Source organism: Mytilus trossulus, chromosome 13 (genome assembly GCF_036588685.1).
Source record: "Mytilus trossulus isolate FHL-02 chromosome 13, PNRI_Mtr1.1.1.hap1, whole genome shotgun sequence".
NCBI classification, from domain to species: domain Eukaryota; kingdom Metazoa; phylum Mollusca; class Bivalvia; order Mytilida; family Mytilidae; genus Mytilus; species Mytilus trossulus.
In genome coordinates, this window is record NC_086385.1 from 12,128,018 (window position 1) to 12,151,896 (window position 23,879).

A 23,879-nucleotide genomic window follows, 5' to 3' on the forward strand; every position below is an offset into this window, starting at 1 on the left:
ATAGAAAATGATTTTCATGTTCATATCATGTATGTACTAATGTGAAATTGTGATTTAATCGAAAAAAAAGTGGGTCATGCCACGAAGAATAAAAAATTATGGTAGTCCTGCAGTCAAAACATGTTTTTTTACTTTCTGTTTGCTATTTTTACTAGACTGCACCACTTTCAGTAAACATGATATCCTTCCACTTTCCTGGATTGATATCCCCCAAAAAGATGTAAGATTTTTTAAAAGTCTATATACATTTGTATATGTTTCAATTCAGCATAAACCTATAATCAAACAGAAAAAAATTTAGTTCAGAAAAAAATTCAGAAAAAAATGCACTATTTTGTTTCCCTCCATATTTGACATGCACCGGAAACTGGAGTTGTAATCCAAGACTGGTACCTTAATTAACGGATTTTACTGGGCAAAGGTGTTTTTCAATTACATTTCTTGTTGTATATAAAAAAGAATTGTCTGATTAATTGTAGTGTGTGCATAACTGGTTATGATTATTCGTCTATTAGTTATGATAATTTTTATTTACTTTATAAATTGTTACTTGGATGGAGAGTTGTCTCATTGGCACGAATACAACATCTTTCTATATCTATATGATATTGTTAATTAAGAAAATGATTCTGTTTTTGCATGATATTAGTTCTTTTGGATACAATAAATATATATACTATTCTAATTTTGACCTTCAGCTAGTATTATTATTTTAACAAAAACATTATTTGTTTGAATTATGCTATTAGTTTTCCTGCAACTTGAAGCATTCCCTGTGCATAACTGGTTGATTATTAGTCTATTAGTGTTGATAATAATGGTTCAATTTTATAAATTGTTACTTGGATGGAGAGTTGTCTCATTGGCACCCATACTACATCTTTCTATATCTATATGATATTGTTAATGCTGCCCGCGTCACACTGTCCCGATTTTTATATACGATGGGTACCCGAATGCGAAAATTGTAAGTTCGTACGAAGTTGGTCCCGATCTCCTTAAAATACCAAAAAGTGACCGAAGCAATTACGATGAATAACGAAGTCTATACGACGGTGCCGAAATTATATACGATAGCAAAAGATGGACATATGAAGGTTAACCGAAGACGGGTATGTAAGCTTCATATCTCAGCCGAAGCCTACACGATAGATCACGAAGGCTACACGATGGTTTACGAAGGCTACACGATGGATTACGATGATGGCGCGATGGCCATACGATGTCTTAAAGACGTCGTGTACAGCTTACGATGCATTTAAATTATTTGAACGGCGGGAAATCGATCTTTTTGTCTTATTCTCATAAAACTTAGTTTATTATCCCCTCGCCTACTACATGTAAGTTGCGTGTAGATAAAATTGTTATGGACACTCTAGAACCAAAATGCTCAAAACTTGGGATGGTGTTACTTGTTAAGTATATCTTAAGCGCTATTGACTTTAAAGTTCAAAAGTCAAGGTCAAAGTGGCAGTTGAAATACAAGGCAATATCACCCTTGTGGACACTCTAAAAGTTAACCAATATGCTTCAAAAGATTTTAACCACATTTGGTGTATTGTTCCTCCTTGTAATGATCTAACATTTTTTACGTTCAAGGCCAAAGGTCAAGGTCATGCAGATGGACGTGTTTTTCTCCTTGAAATAGCATAATACACAGGATATTGGATGCTGATTTTTTTACCTGCTGGTTCTAAAGACAATATAAAAGGTATTTCCAGTTACTGAATGTTTTTCTTGATTTCTAAAAAAATAGTTTATGTATCAAATATGCATATTCAATTTACCATTTGCTGCATGTGTCATGTACAAATATAGTGTCCATATTTGTCCCCAATATGTAACATACGAGGGGATGCCACGCTCGGCATTACCTTGTTTGAACTGTAAAATGTGTGCACTAGTCTGAATAATCACCCATAATTATGCCCATGTTTACGGATCTATCTTAAAGGTAAGGTAATGGGTTCGTTGATCCCTTTTATTCAAAAAGAGCTCTTTCCAGGAGAATATCATAATAATATGGACAAAAGGAAGAATGTGGGGAAAGCAACAAATACGGCAAAATATGACATAAAGAAAACAAAATGGTTATGGAGTAAGCATTCGTGTGACAACAACTCAGACGATACATAAAAAGTTAGAATAATGAAGAAAAAAATGATTTTCCTATATACATGTTGGTGTACGTGGCGCGTTTATGATTTTCATTATGTTACTTGATATGAAAAATTGACAAAAAATAATATGTTACTTGTAAAACTAAATCCTGAGCCTGTAATAGCTGCTCTTCTTGTTCCATTTGAATTAATAGAAACAACGCTGTCGCCTTTCTTGTTCTCATAGAATCATATGATATGAGCTCAATGTTTTGATAACATCTTTCTTAACTGTAGTAATAGACTGACCAGTGCATAGCGCGCATGGCACTTTAAATGTATTTTAGAGCGAAAATTAACTTACATTTAGGTGGATTTATTGCCGTCGTAGTTCCATCTTGTCGCCTTCGTACTTTTATTCGATGGCAACACGACGGGATTACGAGGTCTTCACGAAGTCGTGTTGCCATCGTAAGATCTTCGGGTAGCTTCGTGATTCATTCGTGTAGACATCGTAATGTCAAAACTGCCCGATGGAAACGATGGAAATACGAATGCAATACGATGTTAAGGGATGCATTCCCGGTGACATTACGATGGTGAGGGTGGTGATACGAACTCAATACGAACCCTCAACATCGGACGCACCTTCGGGGATTTGATAACATGTTAAAAAATTTAGAACCCTTCCCGAAGTTGTCCCCGAAGGCTAGAAAAAGTGGCCGATGGTTCTACGATGGTTAAAGATGAAACTACGAATAGTCCGATCTGGATACGATCAGTCCCGATTTTGAAAATTTCCATAATCGTGTTTTACCATCGGCGAAAAAATCGGGACAGTGTGACGCGGGTATAATTAAGAAAATAATTCTGTTTTTTGTATGATATTTGTTCTTTAGGATACAATAAATATATATACTTTTGTAATTTTTACCTTCAACTAGTATTATTATTTTAATAAGAACATTATTGCTTGAACTATGCTTTTAGTTTGCTGGCAACTTGAAGCATACCAGGCGCGGGTTTCGTGTACATCAGTGACGCTAAGGTCAAAATAATTTGAAAGCCAAAATGTTTTACCAGAAAAAACAAATTGACATATATTTGCCTTGGTATTATTTGGGTCTCAAATTGAAAAGAAAGAAATAAAGAACCTGCTTAAATTTGGGTAAATGATTTTTTATGAGCTATTGAAGTCTTATATGGAAAGAAAAATGGGTGTTATGGAGTCATTTTACCCTGTATCATAGGAAAAGACCAAGGAGTCCGAACATTTGAACAAAATCCCTAAACCGTAGCTTATTACATCCTTAGCGACAATTCCAAATATCTTATTCAGTGAAACTTCTGTGTTGACTTGAGGTATCATTAATATGTTCATAATAATAAATTAACTGTTAACACAAATTTGAATTTTTGAAATACTAAGGCTTTTCTATCTCGGGTAAGGATTACCGTAGCTGCATTTGGCAAAACCTTTAGGAATTTTTGGTCATCAATGCTCTTCAACCTCGTTCTTTATTTGGCCTTTGAAATATTTTTTGATTCGAGCGTCACTGATGAGTCTTTTGTAGACGAAACGCGCATCTGGCGTAAATATACAATTTCAAACCTGGTATCTATAATGAGTTTATTTGTAATAAAGGAGAAAAAGAGTAACCTCCAAAAACATTAAAAAAAGAAACAACCAACAATACCACTCTACATACCCGCAAAAAAAACATAACAAAGATAACAAAACACTTATATACCACACATAAAATATGATACAAATGCCTTTTTAAGGGTCATATGTAACTTTGTACATGTTTGGCTTTATAACTTTTTTTTATATGAGCGTCACTGATGAGTCTTATGTAGACGAAACGCGCGTCTGACGTATAAGATTCTAATTCTAATACCTTTAATAACTATTATGTCTTTTTGGGCAGAATTTATTGATGTTAAACCTCGGTTTAGACTGGCTAGCTTGAATTGATATTATAAAACATGGAATGGAGTCAAACGAGTTATCACACCAGGTGACGCCCTCAAACTACTTTGATTAGTTTTGCAAAGTGGTATTGTTGATTATGAAATTAGATGTTGATAGTTATCAAAAGTACCAGGATTATAATTTTAGACGCCAGACGCGCGTTTCGTCTACATAAGACTCATCAGTGACGCTCGAATCAAAATAGTTAAAAAGCCAAACAAATACAAAGTTGAAGAGCATTGAGGACCCAAAATTCCAAAAAGTTGTTCCAAATACGGCTAAGGTAATCTACTCCTGGGGTAAGGAAATCCTTAGTTTTTCGAATAATTCAAAGTTTTGTAAACAGAAAATTTATAAAAATGACCATATAATGTTGAGATAGTTGTTATCTATTTGTTTGATGTGTTTAAACTTTTGATTTTCGCATTTGATTACGGACTTTCCGTTTTGATTTTTTCATGGCTGATTTTTTATTAGTTTTAAGATCGATATAATTACTAGTAGTAATTTTGAAGACTATTTTATCAAAAGATTATAACAAAGGCACTAAAAGCAAGATCCCGCCAATTCCAACACAATAGATAATTACTGTATGCAGGGACATATATACAAAGACAATAATAGTGTATTGACTTGACATATCAACCATGTAAGGATGAGGCTTAGAAACGGGGAAATGCGAGGCTCTGCACCTTGTTGATCGGAGGAAATGGATTTCTATTAAGGCTTCGTACATCAGTGATTATTAACTTAATTCAATTGTGTCCTTTGGATTAAGAATGTTTTGATGCCATTATTTACAATGTGGTCTCATTGAATATATTGATACGTGTTTGTATTCCTTAAATATCTATTAAATGTTGCAATATCAAATCTATGTTATTAAATATGTGTCCTTCGAATTAAGAATGTTTTTATTACATTATTTACAATATTGTCTCTTCTAAAAAATAAGCTGATATGTGTTTGTATTCTTTGCTGCACTATTAAATCTATGTTATTAGAAATTGTAAATAATGAAACTTAATTCGTTTTTGATTTCTTATTAATTTTGTAATTTGTCACTAGAACACATACCGATGTTACAGATGATTTGACTTAATTATTTGTTGATTGTTGCAAATTTTAAATTAAGGGATTTGGTAAATTTAGAAATCAAAACATTCACTGAAGACGGAGAAATAATTCAACTTTGAAAATTGTTTACAATTCACCAGTTTCTACGTATAGTTATAAAATTCAATGATGAATAAGAGAAATATAAATAGTTTGTTGGCGTTAAGTACTAGTAATTCGTAAAAGGAGTTGGCATATTTTGGAAAAGAGGAAAGTAGCAGATAATCAATATGTTATTCGCAATCTTTCAACATTTTGGAAAGTTTCATCCAATGATATGTTACTTACCTCAGAGCTAATTACAAGCATAAAAGAGGGACGAAAGATACCAAAGGGACAGTCAAACTCATAAATCGAAAATAAACTGACAACGCAATGACTAACTAGAGGCTCTAATGAGCCTGTGTCGCTCACCTTTATCTATGTGAAAATTAAACAAAGGAAGCAGATGAATTCATGACAAAATTGTGTTTTAGTGATGGTGATGTATTTGAACATCTTACTTTTCAAACAGTCATCTCTATCTATAATGAACTTGGCCCAGTAGTTTCAGTGGAAAATGTTAATAAAAGTTTACAAATTTTATGAAAATTGTTAAAAATTGACTATAAAGGACAATAACTCCTTAGGGGGTCAACTGACCATTTCAGTCATGTTGACTTATTTGTAAATCTTACTTTGCTGAACATTATTGCTGTTTACAGTTCATCTCTATCTATAATATATTCAAGATAATAACCAAAAACAGCAAAATTTCCTTTAAATTACCAATTCAGGGGCAGTAACCCAACAACGGGTTGTCCGATTCATCTGAAATACCAGGGCAGATAGATCTTGACCTGTTAAACAATTTTACCTCATGTCAGATTTGCTCTAAATGCTTTTATTTTTGAGTTATAAGCCAAAAAATTAAATTTTTCCCCCTATGTTCTATTTTTAGCCGTAGCGGCCATCTTGATTTGATGGCAGGGTTACCAGACACATTTTTTAAACTTGATATCCCAAAGATGATTGTGGTTAAGTTTGGATTAATTTGGCCCAGTAGTTTCAGAGGACCAGATTTTTGTAAAGGATAACCAAGATTTACGAAAAATGTTTTAAAATTGACTATAAAGGGCAATAACTCATTAGAGGGTCAAATGACCATTTCGGTCAAGTTGACTTATTTGTAAATCTTACTTTGCTGAACATTATTGCAGTTTACAGTTTATCTCTATCTATAATAATATTCAAGATAATAACCAAAAACAGCAAATTTTCCTTAAAATTACCAATTCAGGGGCAGCAACAGGTTGTCCGATTCATCTGAAAATTTCAGGGCAGATAGATCTTCACCTGATAAACAATTTTATCCGATCAAATTTGCTCTAAATGCTTTGGTTTTTGAGTTATAAGCCAAAAACAGCATTTTACCCCTATGTTCTATTTTTAGCCTGGCGGCCATCTTGGTTGGTTGGCCGGGTCACCGGACACATTTTTTTAAACTAGATACCCCAATGATGATTGTGGCCAAGTTTGGTTTAATTTGGTCCAGTAGTTTCAGAGGAGAAGATTTTTGTAAAAGTTAACGACGACAGACGACAGACGACGGACGACGGACGACTGACGACAGATGACGGACGACGGACGACGGACGCAAAGTGATGGGAAAAGGTGAGCTAAAAATGAAAAAGCCAAACAGACAAACAATATTACACATGACACAACATAGAAAACTAAAGAATAAACAACACGAACCCCACCAAAAACTAGGGGTGATCATAAGCGTCGGTCAAATAATTGAACAGAGCTACAATGTAGCGCTTTATTTACCCTGTTTACTCAGCTGAGTAAATGTATGTACATTTACTCAGCTTTTTTGTACATTTTCACACAGCAACTGATTAAAATCTGAAAAAGAATCATCAAAACTACTTCTAGTTTATTTTCAGAATAAGTCCTCCTATTATTTTGCACAATAAAAGGTCAAATATCTGATTCTTCCCCGAATACGCTGCCTCGTTCAAATTTCATCAAACCTTGGAAAAGGCTCTACGACAAATTGTCTTATGGTGATATCGACGAACGGAGCTAAAGCTGTGCATTATTGTTTTATTCTTTATCTATTTGATAGAACTTTTTTGCACAGTGAGGGTTAAAATATGACACAAGTTTAACAAATTTTGGACACTGTAAAGCAACATATTTTCGCGGATACTTTATTTCGCGTTTACCCTTTCTAATCCGTTTCGTGGCTATCTAATTTTACGATTTCTAATTAACTTGATATAGTTTAGTAAGAAAAGATCCAAGTTTTTCATATTCGCGACGACTTATATTCGAGTTATTTTTCCACTCGCGAAAGTCGCGAAAATAAATCGCTCGCAAAAATAAGTTTGTTTACAGAAGTCCCTACGAGAAAGGTTTCTCCTAGAGTCAAAGATATCAGCGACAAAAATCAAGGCTGGAATCTTGAGTTAGACATAGTACAATTGTTACATAACGGTTTTCAAATCTTCGAAACACTTCCATCATATGTCCTTCAACGACTTGCCAACGAGAGTTCCTTACTGATGATTTAAACAAAATGTGGGGGGAGCGAAGATATGGCTGCTTTTAAATAAACTCGTAAACTTGTTTTTCGGAAAATCAAATGCATTTCGCTCTTTTATCTGATACGGTTTTCTGCAGTTTTCAAGATATGATTCATGTTATTGCAATTTTTCGGTATTTATGCATAACCAGTTTGGCTTACGTTTGTTATTGTTCTCTAGCTTGAGTGGAGTTCTTCCTACTTCAAACGACAGTCACCACGTGATACATGCGAATAAACATTATATTTTCTTTAATTTTTTTGATAATTAAATTCATTAGTTGGATGAGGTTTTAATGAGTTGCAAACCACAGTTTTAATGAGCGAAGATACATTTTGTAAATTAAATCTATTTGCAAAAATATCAATTTGTAGTTCTTTGTAATGTTTCGTTTTTTAAAAGGAAATATCCAACGACGTAAATGACTAGAAACGAAATAAGAAAAATGAATTATGTATTCCGGATGTAACTCTCTCGATGTTACTACAACAACTTAAATTTTTTTCTCAATTAAAAAAACCATAGATTTGAGGAATTGTGTTCACTGTTTATAATGGATTTGATGCAAAAAAAATATCTTTCATCATAGGAAATCAAACTTTAAATCTAACTGTGTATTCCCTGATCATTACCATTTGAAGAAATTCGCCAGTTCAAACATAGTGGGATATGAATATTGTAATTTGATGGCATATTACTCTGCGACTAGAAATACATATAACACAACTTTAATTTATTTCTTTTTTTGAAAACTCGATCTCAATGTACGATTTGACTAATTCTTGTTGTCCGTAATACATACACATAATAAACAATTTTGATTCAACAATCTTGGTTGGTTACACAATTTAAGATTTGTGTATTAGTACAAAGAAACCACTTATCGTTATACTTACCTGTAACCTTATCTATCCAAAGCTAGTGTTACAACCTTTTAATAGGTTTCAGGCATTTTCTAAATTTAGGCATTTTGTAAAATGACTAAATGTTTAGGCAATTTATAAAATGCCTAACCTTGACAGGCATTATACAAAATGACTAAAAATACCTAGTCATAATTGTTAAATGACTGATATTTTGAAACAAAATTCAACAAATTGCCTGTATTGTTTCAGGCAATTTGTAGAAAAAGAAGGATATCATTGAAATGCATATGGCTGAAGTGGACTCTAGTTACTAAAGACCCCTGATCATAATTCAAAATATTTAGCCATGGTAGCCATGTTGGTTGGATAGCAGGGTCATCGGATAAATTTTCAATGATGATAGCCTATTGCTAATTGCAGCACTGTTTTATTCTAATCGGCCTAGTAGATTAAGTGGAGAAGATTTTTGTTAACGATTATAATTTTTTTTTTAAATTGTTTTAAATCAAATTTACTATAAAGGGCAATTATTCCTTAAAATTTCATTAGAATTGCCAATTCAAGGGCAGCAACCCAATAACGGGTTGTCTGATTTGATTGAAAATATCAGAGCAGATAGAATTTTATTCTCTCAGATTTGCTCAAAATGTTAAGTTTCAGAGCCAACTGCATTTTACACCTATGTTATAGTTTTAGCCGTGTCGGCCATGTTGTTTGGCAGGCAGGATCATCCGACACATTTTTTAAACTTGATACTGTTATGATGATTGTTGCGAAGTTTTCTTTCATCTGTCTGAGTAGTTTCAGAGGGGAACATTTTTGCAAAAGTTAACGGACGACGCAAACATCAGTCGCCAAGTGGTCTATTTGGCTAGGTGAGTTTAAAATCTACCAATAAAAGACAACAGTGCTTTGACAGGATAAACGTCTCCTGCTCTAGATGCATCACCCTTCATGAGCAAATCTGTTTTAGTCTGTTAAAAGCGTTAATCCCAAAGATACAAGTCAAACTAATCATGACAGTGTACTTTTAAATTTTTTGGGAAACATAAGGAAAAAGAAGATATTCATGTGCTTTTTGCGAAACCCAATGAGGTTAAAAGTGATGTTATATTTGTTATTCTCGTGGTGTATTGTCTGTTGCTTGGTCCGTTTCTGTGTGCTGTTGCGTTTCGGTGTTGTGTCGTTGTTCTCCTCTTATATTTAATGCGTTTCCCTCGGTTTTGGTTTGTTGCCCCGATTTTGTTTTTTGTCCATGGATTTATGAGTTTTGAACAGCGGTATACTACTGTTGCCTTTATTTATCTAACATCGAAGGTAATGCAATAGTTAAATGTGTGATAATCCATGTTTTTCCAAATGTGGTCGAAGTCCTAAAACCACATTTTACGCCAATCAACAGTCAATGTATTTGCAAAAAATCGGGACAAATACGGTGTAACAGTTCTGAAACGGATCATATTAATCATGCAATAAAGTCGAGTATGAGGTTAGAGTATTCAGTATCTTTATTCTTCAAAACTACATATAATGTTGGCTTCATATACTTTCATAACAACCGATTCTCTACAATAAAGTACAAAAACATATTAACATACATCGTAAGTAAGAATATAAATTAAAACACTAAAAAAGTAATACTAAACAAACAATATGATTCACTTTCTTTCACTCTTAATAAATAACTTGTTAAATTAAAAAGTTAATTGAAATAAATATCAAATTTGTAAGAACTTCTACATTTCTTAATATTTCTTTTTTAAATAAATTTTGCACTTAAAACTATACATAAATATCCCTTACCGATTATGATCTCTCTATAAAATACTGTTCTGTCTCCGAATATGTAATAACTATCAATGAATTAAACCTAGACAACGTTACATACGTGAAAAGCAAAACGTCATAAAACTTAAAAATACGGGAAACGTTACATATGCGCAAAAATTCAGTAATAATATAAAAAAAAAAGCAACCCGTCAATTAGGAATGACATTTCAAATCTAACAAGTTCTGTCATTCAAACATTTTGAGAAATGATAAATTATTGCCGAATTCTGTGCGTGATTATTTTGAATAATTCAGTAATTATTTTTTTTACTATTTAAACTCCCCTTTTTCAGTAATAGTCATGAACAAAACTGCTCCGGTGTTCAAAGCTTTCAATTGGTATTTTTTCAACATTTCATTATATATATTTCAGGCATTTTGTAAAATGCCTTTCAATTTTTCCAGGCATTTTGTAAATATATCTAGAAAAATTAGTAATTATTTATAATGACTGTATCTTGCAGGCATTTTAGAAAATGTCTAAAGAATTTAGGCATTTTACAAAATGACTAAATTTAGAAAATGTCTGTAACATATATATATATATATATATATATATGAGAACATGGAATTAAATATTACTTGAGATATGTTATAAAAAGGGGGACTACTAAGCAGTTATTTACGGAATAACAATTCTTAACAAACATTAAAGCATGCGATTATTGATTTTAAAGTGGTACCCAACACTTGAACTAAAATTAATTTGGCTCGTTTAAATTTCATAAAATTTTGACAAAGTATTTACTTTGTCCCTTTGACAAAAATATAAAAAATTTAGAAAATTTGAACCAACCGTTTTGTCAGAAAAATTACACTGGTTATATAGCAGTTTGACAAACACTTATTTTGATCATTGAAAAGCTTAATATTCCATTAACAACACAAGGTAATTAAAACGTTTAGCTGATTTTACAGAGTTATCTCCCTGTAGTGTTACGTACCACCATAAAACATGCGATTATTGATTTTAAGCCTGTCCTCAGTAACAGTTCTGTCCTTTCCAAAAAATGGCATTGAAGACGTTTGTTTTGAAATCAGTTTATTTTTATCTCTATTTTTATTCCTAGAATGTTATTTAGACAACAAAAAATAATAACGTGCCTTATAATCTGTCAATTGAACTATATGTAGCAATAAAAAATATATAAGATATAAAAAAAAGAATGGTGGTATGATTGCCAATGAGACAACGCTCCACAATAACCAAATGACACAGAAATTAGCAACTATGGGTCACCGTATGGGACTTAACAATGTTAAACAATTAGTGTTAATAATGTGAACTGAACCGAATAAAATTGAAAAGAACGTAACTCAGTGATATTCTTCGAAGATGTAAAATAACTGTCATTTAGATTACTACAGCTGCTGAGAAATTCTAAATTTTGCTGGAACATGTTATGTGCTACACAGAACGTAATCACGATAATGCAATCACGCTAACATCTTTTCCTTTAAACTTCCGGAAAAACGATATCACAAGATCAGCTGTTTTCCGAAATTTTTATTTATGTACGAGTTTTTGTGTTTATAAAATGTTTTTTTTAGTAGCGGGTTGCTTGTTAATATGTTCTATAAAAACACATCAATATTTTACTCTACATGTTTTCATACTTTCAACCAAGCTCTAAATGCCCGCAATTTCGCGGGTGCGTTCTAGTTATATATTATAAGAGAGCATGAAATTAAATGTTACTTGAGATATGGACCTGATATTAAATATATAATCAAAAGGGGAATTGAAAACAATGTTTTTAATTTTAAGCCTGCAATTTATAATGAGTTTAATTATTGACTTTGAATGCCGCCTGTCCTTCGTAAGAGTTGTCTTCCTTCTCAATTTAATGGCATTTATAACGGTTATTACGAAATTAGTTGATAATAATCCTAGAATATTTGTTACACAATTCAAATAATAAAGTGTCTTATAATCTATCAAAGTAACTTTATGTAGTGTTAAAAAATCTACAAGACATAAATGTTAACAATGTGATCTTAACTGATCTTAATTGAAGTGATCGAGATTTCAACGAGACTGAACGAGACTGAAAAGTCAAAAAGAATATATCCTTAACTGATCTTAATTGAACTGAACGTTACTCCGTGGTATTTTGTCAGCTTTTACATAGAAGTCATTCAGATTACAACAGCTGCTGAGAAATTCTAAATTTAGCAGGAACATTTAAAAAATATGTTGCGGTGACAGGAAACGTATATCGCTTGGATAAACGATAATGCAAACATGCTTAAATCTATACGTTGCCAGACATGATGTTTCTTTGATTCCTTTTTTGTTTGTTTGATTTGAGCGTACTTAAACTATGCCTAACTTATGATTATCTGTATCTGGTTATATTTCGAAAATAACTGATTTCCTGACAAATGTTGAAAAGTATATCACATTTAAGTACGCATCTGGTAAACTAAAATCGAGAAGTTTTGGATCGATAATTCTGTCTGTGAACTGTTCATTCCCCGAGGGTATAACCAGCCGATTATCAGCTTAATATCAGGAACTTTGTTATTCTCATCGGATTGTGTCTAATGCTTAGTTCGTATCTATGTGTAACATTTAAATGTTGTGTCGTTGTTCTCCTCTTATATTTAATGCGTTTCCCTTAGTTTTAGTTTGTTACCCGGATTTGTTTTTTTTCTATCGATTTACGAGTTTCGAACAGCGGTATACTACTTTTGTCTTTATTGATATACAAATATTTAACAACTATTTCTGAAGTAAATGTTTATAGCAATCAAATTTGTGAAAATAAAAGTAAAAGATGGAAAATAAGAGAATGTGGTAAGAGTGCCAATGTGTCAACTCTCTATCAAAGTCAAAATCTGTAAAAGGTAAACTATCTAAGGGTACGGCTTTCAACACAGAGCCTTTAAAGGTGGCCCGCATCGAACAGCAATCTTTAAATGACATGTGTAAAACAATTCAAAAAGGAAAACAAATGGTATAATCTGAATTAAAAACGGGACACGATCGTGAATCACGAATGAACCACTGAACAACAGGTTGCTGACTTGGACCAGATGAAAACTAATGTAGGGTCTGTAAACAGGCACCAAGCTTCACCAACCGGAAACAGTAGTTTGACATTACAATATAGAAAGACACTATAATATATCAATCGAAATGGATTATCTCGATAAAAAAATATATATTTGCAAAAACAACATGTATCCCTATTCCTCATCAGTTGATAAGTAATGTCAAGTGACAAATATTTCATGCATATCAAATTAAGAAAAAACTACAATAGGTTGGTACCCGGTTTTGCAAGGAATTTCTGTCGACAAGGATTTAGGACGACCTGGTTACTTACGAATGCCACTACCTAGCCAGTAAAACTCGGGACTCGAAAGAGCCCGCGTCACTCACCTTGTTTTTATATGTGCATATCCAGCAAAGGCCAATCTCCAATATTAGACTTTATCGGTAATTCGTATATTTTCCCTTTGATCTTACTGCCTAATATTTTCCAGTATCAACGTACTGGCTGTATCAATGAAAATAGTAGGCAATACATTTTGTGACGTCATAATTACCGATAAACAGAATAATAGGTAGTTTCGTTTTTGATACTGACTATATCATGTGGAATATCTTAACTCGCCCTAACGGGGTCGTCTAGATATTTCGCATGGTATTGTCAGTATCAAAAACGAAAGTACCAATTATTCTATATATATTTCCTATGCTTTGTAAAGGTTTAGACTTACCATTATATTTTTATATTTTTCATATTTCAACATCTTATTATTATCTACTCTTTTTTTCGCCTTTTTTTTAACCTTTTTTCTCTATTCTTTACACATGTTACATTCATCCCTTTATCTGCACCTTTGCTCTTTATTGTGAATTCTGTAAACCCCATACAAACCATCAACATCGATGACTGCGAGCATATTATGTCGCCCGTTCGTTGATCTATAAGCTGTATTTCTCCTAAACTTGGTATTGTAATCTTAATTTGAATACAGTGAAACCTGTTTTAACCGAACCTCTTCGAGACATAAATTTTGTTCGGTTTTAGCCTATGTTCGGTTTTATCAGGTTCACAACGTATAAAATTTAATATGACATTGCTTTAGAAAATGTTTGGTTTATACAGGTTTAAGCAGGAATCGGTTTAGCCAGGTTTCACTGTATAATATATCAATTACATAAAGATGTTTTCTAACAGGTGATCCTAAACGGTTCTTATGTATCAAAGACTTTTTCTGAATTACAAAAATTAGGTTTAGGTATTTCGCTCGAGATTTGTTTTGAAGACACATAACAGGATGTCATGTATCGGTTCAAAATCCTATCCAATTGTATTAATACCTTAATGGGTTAAAATCACATCAGGTTTATGACAAAGAATCTTCCAGTCATTACACTACGTCCATTATTTTTAATTTGAAAACATCTATAGTTCAAACGTATGATAAACAAGCTGTTTTAAGAACCGGATAAATGTTGTGTTTATATCACCATATGTAATATCTATTCATTCAACAGAAGATTTAATATCAAAGAAAAGATAAGTAAAGTTATTTTTAATATAAAAATGGATTATTGTCAACCCTTGAAAACATAAACCTGAAAGTAATATTACTTTTATTGAGGAATCAGCGTTTACGACATAAGTATTGCCCTTTTATATATTTAAATAAGCTTTAAATTTTTCCATCGAGCAACACCAAAAGAGACATTTATTGTCGATAAGCGCATCTGATGCAGAACAAATTGGTACCATGAATGTTATTTTAACAATGAATTTTTTTTTTAAATGACAGTGTTTTCGTACTTAAGGATGTTTGCTACTTTTTGAAAGACTATAATGAATTGAAAGTATATAAATAAAGAAATTAAAAAAGAAGAAAAAAATTGAGGGTCTATGTACTCGTTTTCAAGATATAAGCCATTGAAAATTTGGCGGGAAATTTTTCTCTCTAGATTTTTCATATATTTATCATTGCACCTTATTTGTTTCAAATACTATGAAAAAATAACTAGAATTTTATAAAATTTTGAAATATGGCTTTTTTAACTTTATGTAATAAAATTATAAAAAGAAAAGTAGGGGTTAGTGGGCATTTTTTTTAATGACAATACATGGATAAAACCAGAGGATTCCGAAAATCTGTCACAAAGTCCAAAAAGTGGAGGAGCAAACATCCTTAAATGACAGTACTTTCAGGTACACATTATGTGAAATTGTTGTCACTCATTTCTTTTCTTTGGATGTATGGATATTTGTTCCGTAGCTCGTGTTTGGCCTCTTTTGTAAAGTCATATGGAGATTTTTCCTTCTTAAATTATGTTAAATTTTTGAGCATCGCTAATGTCGCTATATAGCAATTAACTCCTGGAATGCACAAATGTTCAGTCAAATTAATTTAGATTTTACCGATGAGTTATTTATATAAATGCAATGACCCGACAACAAAACAAATATAAAAAACGTATGAAAAGCAAAATAGACGAAATCTTCATTAATAGAACGGTTTCTGTGCAATGTGCCGAATTGAAAATCTTATCGAATCTATGAGACAAAGCTGACCTGAGATGGTTTTGGCATCTATGATTGAATCCTTTTTTGTAATATGTAACTCTTAACTTTTCTGTGCAATTATAAATCTTTGGCTTTCAAACGTTTGCATTCGAGAGTACTGTTCAAGTTGAATTTATACAAAGCGCTTCTGATGCAGATAATTTTGAGAGTGTTTTTTTTTTTATATCATATTAAATTTGTGAATACATTAAGCAGAACCATAAAAAAAAATGATAGTTATAACGCAATTTTCCAAATAACGAAAAGCAGAACAATAAATGTTAGTGAATCTGCGGTTCAGTTAACACAAATAAACTCATCACAGATACCAGGACCAAATTTTGCCTATACGCCAGACGCGCGTTTCGTCTACAAAAGACTCATCAGTGACGCTCGAATCCAAAAAGTTAAAAAGGCCAAAAGAAGTACGAAGTAGAAGAGCATTGAGGACCAAAATTCCTAAAAATTTTGCCAAAGACAGCTAAGGTAATTTATGCCTGACGTAGAAAAGCCTTAGTATTTCAAAATAATTCAAAATTTTTTAAACAGTAAACTAGGCCTATACTAATAAACTCTACAAAATGTGCATTTGGAAGTATGAATATTTTGTATTAACATTAACGGTACCCATTACAGGACCAGATGCGCTTCTCGTCAACAACTGTTTCGACAGCGATTGTCAAGACCAACATTTTAAAAATGCAAAACTTAAAGATTGAACTTATTAACCAAATTTTTTAAACATATAAAAGAGAAACCATATTTCATGCCAGGACCGACAAAATGGTTACTGGGTCTGTGAAACACTCTAACAGTCAGCCAGCAGATATATCAACCTAGTGGTAGTAATAACAGAAACAGCACAAATTTTCCTACACCTGAAATGTAAGAGTAAGGATTGATTGACAAATTCTGCACAACATAAATGATCACCGATTGGCAACAAAAAAGCAGGAAATGCTTATTTCAAAGGCTTATGTCTGCCCAAATGATTTGGGCGCCATATTGTTCTCTGTATTTTAAGAATCAACTATTTTTTTTAGAAGAGTAGAACCAAATAGTTGGAGTCTTACTTAGTTATTTTGGAATTTTGGATCCTCAATGCTCTTCAACTTTGTACTTGTTTGGCTTTATAAATGTTTTTATCTGAGCGTCACTGATGAGTCTTATGAAGACGAAACGCGCGTCTGGCGTACTAAATTATAATCCTGGTACCTTTGATAACTATTATTTTTTTTGCTTTTCAGGATGTTCATCCACTATTGAACCAGTCGGAAGAATGGCCGCATCTTGGAATATTTTGATGTTAGTAACCGTAGGAACGGACGCCATGTTTGATGTCCAGGAAGATTTTCCAACTTTAGTACGAACTTCTGTTTCTGTAAACAAATTTTCACTGTTTTATGTAGAATTTTTTACCCATTTTTCGTGGACGGATATTGCCGTAATTTATGACCAGAATGCAGTATACTGTCCAAGATGGCAGGAAGGTCTAGAATTGGTTTTGGCAACCAATGGTTACCATGTAACTGTAATTAAGATGAGATCGATATCAACTGGAAAACTAACATTTAAAGAAACACTTCAAGAAGCTAGTGAAGTATCCAGAGGTAATAAAACTAAATTCAATATTAAACTAAAAATTCAGAATTTAGAAAATAGTAACATAGATAAACGAAGATGAGGACACCTTCTCTCCAAGTCACAATTTGTAAAAGTAAACCATTATACGTACTGCTTTCAACGCGGAGCTTTGAATCACGCCGAAAAGCAAGCTATAAAGGGTCCCAATAGGAGTTAATCTATATAAAAAAACAAAAACGAGAAACAAGAAACACATATCAACAAACGACAACCACTGATTCCTGACGTAGGACAGGTGAAAACAAATGCAGCGGGTTCAAACGTTTTTATGCGCCAACCTTCACCCTTCCCTGAAACAAAAGTGTAACATCACAACAAAGAAAGACACTCTATAAAATATTGAAAGACATGTTGGCAAAAACAAGTGAACATAAACTGAAATAATAAATCTTTTCTAAAACACATTGTAAATATGAATGGAAATAACAAAGCTAGTGAAAATAATAATAAAAGTACTTAAAATGTATACATCAATAAGACACAAATACAAAATATTGTCGTCAACAAAAGACAAATGTGTTTACTTATATGAGCAACACTAAGGATGCCATATGTGGAGCAGGATATGTTTAACCTTTCAGAGTACTTGAGAAAACCACAAGCTTTTGTTGGTGTTACAGTTGTTCAAACTTTAGTTTTTATGTTAATTTTTGTGTACTACTATTTTTTCTGTTTGTCTTTTTAATTTTTAGCCATGGCGTTTTCAGTATAATTTTGACTTGTGAGTTTAAAAAAGCCTCTGGTATCTTTCGCTTCTCTTCTCGCTATAGCCTCGGTCACACCTTACCGGATAGCACGAACGGACGCCTAACGGATGAAAATAAAAGTTGTCCGTTGACAAAATTGTTATCCGTTGGGAGTCCGTTGATGTACTGACCGAATAAAACGGACGTGCAACGGATGCATAACGGACACACAACAGATATGCAACGTACGAGTAACGGACACGTACCGGACAGAACGGATGTCGAACGTACATCCAACGGACGAGTAACGCATTAAACGGACACCTTACGGACGCGTACCGGATAAAACGGATGAACAAAATATACGGAAAAATCAAAGGCGACAATAATAATACATAGTAAATCGCATAAATATTCAAAATGTTTCCGTGTAACTGGTTTTGGTTTGTTCTTCAAAATTCCGCCAGAGGGCAGTGTCTGGCCTGAATAAGAACTGCTTGATTGTGAAGACGTGTCTATACTCTAAGATCGATTATGAATAATAAGAATTCATGAACCTTAAGAAATCTGACATACCAATAATTGGCATTTCTGACGCGAAATTTTCGATTGGCATTTATCCGCTTCAGATTCCGTTCATCATCCGTTTTATCCGTTATACGTCCGGTAGAAGTCCGTTTCTCATCCGTTCAACATCCGTTTTATCCGGTAAACGTCCGGTAGAAGTCCGTTGGTGAATTTATCGTCTAGACCTCCATCGGATGTATAACGGACACGTAACGGATACAAAACGGAAACGAAACGGACGAGTACCGTACAAAACGGACGCCTAACGGACGTTCAACGGACATTTTATCCGTTGGACATCCGTTCAAAGTTTTGAACATGCTCAAAATTTTCCACCGGACAGAACGGACGTCGACGGATAAACCGTACGCTTAACGGACATGCAACGGATATGGACGGACGTCTAACGGATAAGAACGGACGTCTAACGGACATGAACGGATTAAAAAAAGTTATCCGTTAGGCGTGCGTTCGAGCTATTCGGTAAGGTGTGACCGAGGCTTATTAATCACATCGATTTTAGAAGATAGAAGATGAGAATAAAATGAAATGTCTCATTTACAATCATACCACACCTCTTTATATTATATATGTTGTGTACAAGTTGTCAGTGTTTTATGAACCACTTAACACAACTGGATGATGCAAGCATACAGTCTTTTGTTTCGCACATTTCTATAACTACCGTATAGCGGTTTATTTTCACGGGTGTAAAATTTCGCGATTTTCATTGAATAAGGTATACGAAAAATTTTGGCGGATTCAACATGTTTAACATTACCGTTACATGTACACTTTTAAATTGGCGGAATTTATTTTGGCGATTTTGTTCTTTCCGCGAAAATAAGCGAAAATTTACACCCCGCGAAAATAACCCGCTATACGGTATATCATACAGTCTAATATTGAGCATCGATACAAAAACATTTTAAGAACACAAAAATACTTCTTATAGATATGATTTTGGTATATAGAGAAAAATTAAATAAGAATTTAAATCATTCAGGTGTCCTCATTTCCAGTTTGAGGGCAAAGAAAATAACACTAAATTTTAGGTTGAAGTATATAAATTTGAATGTAAGACATTAAACTGATACATTTTTGTACAACATTACAACTTGTACACAACATATACACATCCATGACATGCAAAACAATCTTGAAATAAAAAAAAATGGTAGCCAGCAAACAACGAAACAGACTACATGACACATACAAGGTCAAGTACACAACAACACCGATTTTATCAGGTGTCCCCAAGATTCATCTTAAATGATGTAATGAAAATGACACATGTGCAGTCTTCTGAATCCTCATTGTACTATAAAGAGTTTGTTTATATTCGGCCTTGTACTGTTTCTTTGTGTGTTACATTTTAATGTTGTATTTCTGTTGTGTCGTATTTCTACTCTTGTATTTGAAGTGTTTCCCTCAGTTTTAGTTTTTAACCCGGATTTGTTTTTTTTCTCAATCGATATATGAATTTCGAACAGCGGTATACTACTGTTGCGCCTCCCTTTACTTCCGATATGGTTCTAACAGCACAATGTTTTCATAAGTAATTGCAGTAATGTTTAATATTTAATATTTAAACATTCCCCATTTACTTCCGATAGTGTTCTAACAGCACAATGTGTTCATAAGTAAATGCAGTAATGTTTAATATTTAGTATTTAAACAATACCCATTTACTTCCGATAGTGTTCTAACAGCACAAAGTTTACATCAGTAATTGCAGTAATGTTTAATATTTAGTATTTAAACAATCCCCATTTATAAATATAATCTTGGAATTCTTTTATTATAAGTATTTGCTGTTTGTTGCCACATGGATACCTTTCGGGAGCTAATGATTGAAGCATACAATCTTGGAATGACGAATGGCGACTATGTGTTTATAATGTGCACAAGGTACAATGGAGATTTCTTCGGAAACTACAATTGGTACAGAGATGATGAATTAGACCAGGTACTTATACATTTTAAAATTCGCCGTTTCAGATTCTAATGCATCCTGGGTAATATTTTCAAAAGTGTACACCGAAACGTTCTGATTGGTTAAAAGTGTCTTAAACAATGGGAATTTAACCAATGACGTGACGCTCTTTTCATTTTGGGTATGGAAATCACAACTAGTACAGAGGTGATGCATTTGATAAGGTATTACCAATGTTTTTTCAACTGATTTGGCGGAGCTTATGTTTTAATTTGCATAAGGACAGTCTATATGAAGATGTGTGTGATAAGGATGATTGCCGTTATAATTAATATTGAATTCTAATCACCTGTCAGTGTCACCAGATGGATATACATAAGAACTGAGTGTATGATATAGGACGAATAACTGGACACTTCACTGATGAGTTTATCCCAATACTCCTGTCTATAGATGGACTGGTCTGAAATAAGCGTTCTTCTTAAACCCCGAACAGTCAATTGAAATAAATCTACATGTAGTAATACGTATACATTTAAAAATTGCTCATCCGATAAGAAGAGTGTTCCGAATATAAACGGAGGTACATACCAAACAGAACAGAATAAAAAAAAAGAAGATGTGGTATGACTGCGAATGCAACAACTCCCCAAAAGAGACCAAATGATAAAAAAAATTAACAACTATAGGTCATGTATGAAAGCTCATATAACAGTACAACTTAAGAACAGACTATAAAAATCTTTTAAAAAAAAGCTAAACTCATCATTTGGATACACAAAAATACAGCTAAGAAAGTACAGAGCAGACGTGATTGATAAAATTGAGAAAGGAAATGGGAAAAGCGACAACAATCCGACCATAGAACAGACAACAGACGAAGGCCACCAATGGGTCTTTAATGTAGCGAGAAACTCCCGCACCCGGAGACGTCCTTCAGCTGGCCCCTTCAGTGATAACGGACGTCATACTAAACTACGAATTATACACAAGAAACTAAAATTAAAAATCATACAAAACTCACAAAGGCTAAAGGCTTCTGACTTGGGACAGGCGCAAAATTGCGGCGGGGTTAAACATGTTTATGAGATTTCAACCCTCCCCCTATACCTTTAGCCAATGTAGAAAAGTAAACGCATAACATGATTATTCATATATCCTTACAACAAAATAACACTACGTACAGATCTACGAGTACTAGTACAGTTCATTATGACTGTCAACTTTTTACCTTCATTGGAGTATATGACCAAGGCAAGAGCGAAGTACGACAGACTCGGACGAATCATGGAATTAAAATATCAGATATTTTATGACTTAGAAATTACTTATTGACAATTTTCTTTGTGTCAAACTTTATTCAAGAATTGAATGCTTCTTTTTGTAAACTTATTGGGTTGTAAAAGCGTTGACCAAAGTACATGTTTATGAAGTACAGAAGCGCTTTATTTTGAAAATGTGTTCACGGTCAACTGAATAAAAAAAAATGCGAATGCAACAACTCCCCAAAAGAGACCAATTGATAAAAAAAAATTAACAACTATAGGTCATGTATGAAAGCTCATACAACAGTACAACTTAAGAACAGACTATAAAAATCTTTTGAAAAAAAGCTAAACTCATCATTTGGATACACAAAAATACAGCGCTTTATTTTGAAAATGTGTTCACGGTCAACTAAATAAAAAAAATTTGACAAACAGAAGATTGTCACTATATGCAATGTGATACGAGAAATATCTACTCAAAATATGCAATGTGATACGAGAAATATCTACCACAACCATAAGAAAATGCATTATTCATCCAAATGTACATCAAAATATGCCATTTTTCTGCCTATACGTATCGACAGCATCATTACTCTTCTAAAATAACAGTCAAATTTTAGATAGCAGAAAAGGCTTGGCAAACAGTGATGATGGTGAAGTTTAGAAATCAAGTTGGAGCAGAATTTTTACAGTTTGAGCAAGACTTAATAGATCGCGCCAGAAAGGATTTCAACTATACCTACGATCCAGTAGTAGGCAAAATTTTGCTTTAATGACAAGGAAAATAAAAAGACTATTTTCATAATTCCGACTTTTGACTCCAGAATATATTATTTTTGGACAGATTACCTACTATGTGGTATAACATTCTGGTACTTTGTCAAGAAGGAGCAACAAAAAGACAAACCAAGCTACAATCGGTCTATAATATAAAAAAAATTGAAGATTTATTGTGTATAGAAAACCAAAAAAAGCTTGATTTTTTTTCTTCCAAATTGGTAGAAAAATATGAACTTGGAGTCAAAAGTTGGAAACATGAAAGTACAGTGAAACCTGTTCAAACCGAACCTCTTCGAGACAAGGATTTTAGCCGATGTTCGGTTTTATCAGGTTCACAACGCATACAATTTGATATGACTGTGCTTTAGAACATGTTTGGTTTATGCATGTTTTCGGTTTATACAGGATTCGGTTCAGTCAGGTTTCACTGTATTCCTTTCGCTTATCATGTTCCGTCTTTTCCTTACCATTTTGTGATCAGGGGTGGTGTCCGTTTGTCATCGCAGTATTAGTTTAAATACTGAGACATTTGCTCCAAAAATAGTTTCAAATGGTTATATGTAAAAAAAAATGGTCTACATTATTTTTCAGTAGAAATAATTGAGCATGCAATTGTTCTTAAATTAATGAATAAAAAAAACTGTTTAATGTTGCTCAAAACACAAGTTATATGTAGGAGTCAGCCGAGAACCAGCTTGTTCGGGTGGTAAATTTAGTAAACAAACCCTACAAAAATATGTGGAAGACCTTGGATGCTCCGAAATAGCAGGTAGTTCCGGTTCGAATTGTAAGCGTGTGATAAATAACGATGACATTTTGACTTTTGGGAAGTGAACAAATGTTATAAAAATAAAAATTACAGCAACTTTTTATCTAAAACAATTGCACATATCTATATTTTTGTATTTACAGTCGATGTCAATAAGTATGTTGCTAAAGGTAATGTCTTTGGTTAGCTTGCTTGCTAGCTGAACCGTGAAGTCATTG

General features: G+C 33.1%; 1 protein-coding gene across 1 annotated transcript in view; it reads left to right on the forward strand.

The window, feature by feature from the left end:
- The window catches only part of LOC134694085 (atrial natriuretic peptide receptor 1-like), a 57,603-nt gene that overhangs the window by 8,393 nt on the left and 25,331 nt on the right, over positions 1 to 23,879 (forward strand). The window contains exons 2-4 of the mRNA XM_063555079.1: positions 17,256 to 17,618; positions 20,714 to 20,874; positions 22,733 to 22,864. Coding sequence (XP_063411149.1) covers positions 17,256 to 17,618; positions 20,714 to 20,874; positions 22,733 to 22,864 — 656 coding nt within the window. The remainder of the gene's footprint in view (positions 1 to 17,255; positions 17,619 to 20,713; positions 20,875 to 22,732; positions 22,865 to 23,879) is intronic.